At 42.6% G+C, this 6,365-nt stretch overlaps 1 protein-coding gene across 1 annotated transcript in view; it reads left to right on the plus strand.

Annotated features, from left to right (window-relative positions):
- Rsl24d1 (ribosomal L24 domain containing 1) overlaps positions 1-5,966 on the plus strand; it is an 8,998-nt gene extending 3,032 nt beyond the window's left edge. The window contains exons 3-6 of the mRNA XM_028773586.1: positions 199-271; positions 1,399-1,462; positions 3,768-3,853; positions 4,915-5,966. Of these exons, the coding sequence (XP_028629419.1) occupies positions 199-271; positions 1,399-1,462; positions 3,768-3,853; positions 4,915-4,988 (297 nt within the window). The 3' untranslated portion in view covers positions 4,989-5,966. The remainder of the gene's footprint in view (positions 1-198; positions 272-1,398; positions 1,463-3,767; positions 3,854-4,914) is intronic.
- Positions 5,967-6,365: the final 399 nt, after the last annotated feature.

The raw sequence follows: 6,365 nt of genomic DNA on the forward strand, positions 1-6,365 counted from the left end.
CGAAAAACCAAAAAAAAAAAAAAAAAAAAAAGAAGAAGAAAAAAAAGAAAAAGAAAGAAAGAAAGAAAGCTAGTATTCTCTAGTATAAAGAGGACAGTGTCTTAATATGTGTCCACTTAAGACTTTTGTGCAAAGGAGACCATTTTAAACAATGCTTGCTTACCTTCTTTCTTGTCAACCCTATATTCTGTCTTATAGGACAATTCATTTGAATTTGAAAAACGTCGAAATGAGCCTGTGAAATACCAGCGGGAGCTGTGGAATAAAACTAGTAAGTCCTGGGGTGGCCTTCTGTGACGTTAACTGCTGGATTGTTAGTAAATAACAAACTTACTTCATTGCTTGGCTCTTTTTCATCTCATGTGAACGGTCCTGTTGGTTTATGTCTTTAATTATAAGTCATAAGGTTTTTTTTTAGAATTTGGCTGATTTTGGATTCCTCTGAAGTTGGCTTGTGTATCCATATACAAATAATGTAATTATTACGCTTGAAGCGTCCACCCACAATAAAAACCACGACTTCTGAAAGAATACCTAAGGAGAGTGTTTTGGGGTGTGAGGTGAGACCTGGTTAGGAAATAGACAGACCCAGAATGCTAGACTGGCTACTCTGGGGGATCAGGTGTCTGCTGTGTTTCCTGCACAGTAAGATGAAAAGATGCTGTACTTAAGGCGATTGGTGCAGATTTTAAGGGTACATCCAGGTGCTTGTTTGGGTTAATATGAAGTTAGAGGCCCCAAATCTGAAAGTGTTGAGCACTTGTGTGTGCGGCGCTCCCCTCCCTGCTTTCCCCAGGTGGACAGGGATGCTTGTGGGGAGGAAGAGTGTTAATGTAGTTCCTTTTTTCAATTTTAAAAGGATCTTCTTCTGTGAAGCCATGGCTGGCCTTGAACTCACAGCCTTGTCTTCCTGAGTGCTCGTATTACAGGTGTCTGCTATGTGAACTCTTAGGTTGCAGCATTTGTGTGTGTGTGACAGGTCCCCTCTGTGCATTCTCTCCTCCCCATGGTTGCTTTCATGTAGCCTTCAGCTTGCAGAGCAGTCTCTGCCCTACATGACTAGTCCCCGGGCTTCATTCTTTGTTGACTGGTTCAGGTATTCACAGGCTCATTCCCCCAGCTGAAAATGCTGTTCAAAAGCAGTACTGCACTACTTTTCTTCTGTTCACCTTTTGTATTGTATCGCAAAGACAGACTTTTTATTTCATGTAGACAGTATGGGAGTCTAACATTGTTCCCTAAACTGTTTTATACAGTTGCTAAATCTGACTAGTGAGTACAGCTAACGTCTCATACCTTTAGCTGTCAGTAGTTTGTAGTGAAGTATTTAAAGTGCTTGTTAACAATCATCCTGGTTGAATATGTGTACATTTTTGCTGACTGTAATTTTTTTTGTAGTTGATGCAATGAAGAGAGTTGAAGAGATCAAACAGAAGCGCCAGGCTAAATTTATAATGAACAGGTATGTCTATGTGTAGAGGAATAATTATGAGATTTCTTTTTTCTTTTCTTTTGTTTTTGATTTTTCAAAACAGGGTTTCTCTGTATAGCCCTGGCTGTCCTGGAACTCATTCTGTAGATCAGGCTGGCCTCGAACTCACAAATCCACCTACCACTGCCCAGCCGAATTTTGAGATTTCTAGAGGAATTGGTATTTTAAAAACCCTTTTTATTTTGACATAACTTCATATTTTCCAAAATAACCTAAGAATACTGTGAGGAACACTTCTGTCTTCTCTGCATTTTTCACTGTCACCGTACAGTGAGCTGAACACTCGGTGCGGTGCCCTTCCTGCTTAGCGTGCCTTGGGTTCTCCTTCCCACATAAGAATCTTTCCTTACTTAAACACAGGAAGCAGACATGGTGCAGGACTTGTGTGGCCAGCAGAGGCTGCTTCTGCTTCCGAATAGGGATCTGGTCCTAGCTCTTTGGGCCCCCTACACATGGACAGGTCCTGTCATGCTTTGTCTTACAGGTGTAAATGGTTTTGGAGAGTACATACCAGTCAAGTTGTACTCTTGTATACCAGTTGTATAGAACATGTCTTCATTTAGGTCTGTCTGCTTTTCCTCGTGGCTAGGTTTACCTAGGTGCATTGGAAGGAGTGCCCCGGTCATCATGATGACTTTGCTCATGTGACTTGGTAGTTTGATAATGGAGAAGATTCTGGAAAGAGCTTGTTATTCCTCAGACTTGTTTTCAGCCTCCATCAGGGAGTCTGGCTTCAGTCAGGGTGGAATGTTGCAATGTGGTAAAAGGCTCTCCCTGTCTCTACCTTCAGAGTCTCATTTATTCATAGCAGCATACGGGGTCTGTGGTATTCAGAGGGTATGGTTCCTATTGCTGTTTGTTCTGATGTCCTCTGTGGCCCACTTCTGCCCAGTGGAGGTTCTCCTACTGTGGAGACAGGTCATTCTTTAGTTCTCTGTTGTCTCATGGGCAGCACACACTTTCCCTGTCCTGGCCAGGGATGAGCTCTGCCTTTAGAGGGGGGAAATTCACTTTTATCTGTTTATTAACTCTTAAAAAAAAAGGTTGATTTTTATTTTGTATATGAGTGTTTTGTCTGTATGTGTAAATGAGTGTGCACTGCCTGCAGAGTCAGAAAAAGGCATCAGATCTGGAACTAGAGTCACAGACAGTTGTGGGCCACCATGTGAGCCCTGGGAGAACCTAGGCTCTCTGCAAGAGCAGGCAGTGCTTTAACCACTGAGCCATTTATCCAGACTTCTCTCTTTTTTTTCTTGTTTAATTTTGCATCTCTTGAGGCAGTGTCTTACTATATAGCTCTCTGTGGCCTGAAACTCAGAGATTCAGCTGCCTCTACTTTTTTGAGTGCTGGGATTAAAGGAGTATGCCCCACACTGAGCCTAAGATTGTGTGTGTCTGTGTGTGTCATGATGTGTGTGAACATGCCATGGTGAGTGAGTGGCATGCTCAGAGGACATCTTGAAGGAGTTGGTTCTTTACACTATGTGGGCCCAAGGGACTGAACTCAGATAGTTGGGCTTGGTGGCAAGTACCTCTGCCCACTGAGCCATATGCCACTGGCAAAATAAAAATAGCCTTAACTTAGCCACAGTGAAAGTCTTATTAGTACAGAAGCGTGCTGTGGCAGCTTTCTGACATTTCAGAAGAGCATGGATGTTTTGAGGACAGCTCAGTGCTTCTGGTGAATGTTGTGTCTTTTATGCTTCTGTAATGGCTGAAGAACAAACAAAGCTACACAGCATGGAGATTATGCTTTCTGAGGAAGAAGGACACACACACACACACACACTGGCAGTTGGGTGACTGCCTTGTGTGATAGAGTTTTGTGTCTTTGCCATGGAAATGGTCTCTGGCATCTACTGAGTCCTCCGTCAGACGCTCGTCTGTCAGCAGATATGAATTGAGCTCCCATTGCACCGCACTAGACACAGTGGGTGTAATGAACAGGTTGCTAGGATACAAACTCTGTTAATTAGGAAGTTGAACATAGTTTTGACATAGACTAGGGAGGAGGAAATCTATTGATAAGGGCTCCAGGTGGCTTTGCCTTAGTTTTGGATAAACATAAGGTTTGGGAATCAGCCGATTCCTTGTTCACCTGCAGCAGTTGCTGCTGAGTGGAAGGAAGGATAATAGGAAGGAGCAGAAGGCCAGCCCTTTGCATCCCCACCTGTGCCCCATGCAGCCAGTGTCACTAGCGAATGCAGAAGCTGTGGTAGGGAGGTAAAGTCTCAGAAGTTTTGTCACTGAAGTGTGGCTTTGCATTCTATCACAGGTTGAAGAAAAACAAAGAGCTTCAGAAGGTTCAGGACATCAAAGAGGTCAAGCAGAACATCCATCTTATCCGGGCTCCTCTTGCAGGTGAGTAGAGAGACAGGAGTGGACTTCTGAGGTTATGTTTGATTGGGCCCCAGCTTGTGCTCTAAATATGCCTTGGTCGTACGGTCTGTCTATAAAGTGTCGCTCACTCAGTGTTTCCACCTTGTGGACAGGCTATGGCTTATGGTCTTTCTTCCCTCCATTCTTCCACAAATGCCTTTTTAAGTTAAAATTATTTGTGCAATAATTGCATATATGATGTTTGCCTCATACTTTTGTTTAAAAGACACTTCATGTTACTAACTCTCAACCTTTGGTTTGTTTTGGAATGATCTGGGGAACTTCCAAGTATAAACACAAAAGCCAAGGTCCTCTAGCTCTCCAGGTGATCCAGGGGCACTCTATAATAAAGCCTTCCGTTTGTTACCCTTACCTGGGGACAGGATTTCTCTAGTCTTTTATGTAGCCAGCATACAATCTTGTACAGAATTGATTCTTAATGCAGATTACTTAAAGGGAGAGAGAAATTGACTAAATTTTAGTAAAGGCAAACTCTGTAATTAGGTCTTGATTGGGTTTGTATGAAGGGACTACCTCTGTCATGTTTGTAGTACCTAATTCCATCAAAACAAGTAGACCAAATCCTGGGGTGTTAGTTTCTGATGCATATGATGCAGAGCCCAGAAAGGGCAGAGACCCTGCTTCCTTTAGCCCTCTTCTGGTCAGGTGGACCCTGCACCTAGGTAGCTGAGAGTTTCATCCCAGTCGAGGGTTATGGACTCACTAGTTGAGTGATGTAGGCATATGAATCTGTCTGGTTTCTCATGGTTCAATAGAGTTTGCAGAAGTTTTGAGATGATGCATTTGTAGAATGCTTTATGCAGTCCCAAGACCTGGGTGAGTTTGGCTAGTATTCCTAACGTTTTAGGAATGGCTACTACTGTAGGGCTTTCAGGATACTTTGTAGAATTCTGGAATCAGTTCTGCAGAGTCATGTTTACGTTCCTGTTTTTACATTTTTCTCCTATTTAAATTTGAGTTTATTTTTGAGAATCTTACACACGATCACTGTATTTACATTGCATCTTCTGCATCTTTTAAAGGCAAAGGAAAGCAGCTGGAAGAAAAAATGGTCCAGCAGTTACAGGAGGACGTGGACATGGAGGAAGCTTCCTAATGGTGCTGCCTGCAACCAGCCCTGTGCACACTGAAGTAAAGTGGAGACTCTCGGCCACTAAGTTATTGATTAGTTCCATAAGGTCCCCCAGACAAGGGTGATTCATTGTCCTTCCCTGTTAAACATTGCAGCCTGTAAAAGCTTCCCCTAGTGGGTGTTAGGTCTCAGCTCCGCGTTCTGCTTCACTGTGTTATACTCTCACAATCTCACAAACAGGAAAGTTTGTGTGTGGATGAAGACATGAACTGTGGCATAACATGGTTGAGCCAACCATCTTCCAGTGTGAGATTTGAAATGATGTGATATTTTCCTTGCATTGGGATAGTCTGTTTATTAGGGTTATTGAAATGGAGGGCACACAAGGAACTGACTGTTGTTATGTCTACCTGAGTCTCTTTTGTTTTGTGGTCTAGTATGTTTTGTAACTTCTTAGAGTTGCACAATGGCAACATACAACACAGATGAATTATGTTGGGCCGTCTGACCTGCCTCAGCCATTCTAGTAGGCAGTTGTGAGGCTGGAGGTAGGCTGGGTTGATGGACTTTGCCTGAATGGCATTGTGCTATTTTTGCTTTGGAGAATGATCAGTTCCAGGTTGTGACATCTGTCCAAAAGATTGTCCTCTCCTTCCAGCCCAGCAGTGATCTAGAAGCAGAACAACCTTGGTGCCTTTCAAAGTTTAGTGTGTTCTTTTCTTTTTTTTGTGGGGGGGTGGGCACAGAATCTCTTTGTGTAGCTCTGGCTATCCTGAAACTCACTCTGTAGACCAGGTTGCCTGGAACTCACAAAGATAAACCTGCTCCTGCCTTCCAAGTTTTGGGATTAAAGCTGTGCACCATCATATCCAGCATTTTTTATTTTTTTATTTTTTAAATCTTACAAAAACAACCCAAAAGAAACTGGCTTTTGGAAAGTAGAAATTATGGATAGAATGTTAACTATTATTTGTACATAAATAAAGCCCTTTCTAAAGTAAATGCCTACATATCTCTTATTTAAAAGTCTTGAAGAAAAGTACATGTGTGATCCTTTGACAGAGCTTCTGCACACATTCTAAGTAGTAGGTATAGTTAGTTAAATGTGCTTCATACTTCTTGGTAGTTTTATATTATAATTACATTAAGAATGTTAAGCTTAGCAGGTGTTGGTGGTATGTATTTAATTCCAGCACTGGAGAGGCAGAGGCGTACCTGGTCTACAGACTGAGTTCCAGGACAGTCAGGGCTACACAGTGAAACCCTGTGGGGTGGGGGTTGGAGAACATCTAGAGCTGGAGCTAGAGCTACACAACAGGATCCTTGTCTTGAACCCCTCTCCCCCAATAAGCTTCTATGCTGAGTTTCATAAGGCATTTAGAATAAATTAAACGTTTTTAG

This window comes from Grammomys surdaster, unplaced genomic scaffold (genome assembly GCF_004785775.1).
Source record: "Grammomys surdaster isolate TR1022 unplaced genomic scaffold, NIH_TR_1.0 231, whole genome shotgun sequence".
In the NCBI taxonomy this organism is placed as follows: Eukaryota; Metazoa; Chordata; class Mammalia; order Rodentia; family Muridae; genus Grammomys; species Grammomys surdaster.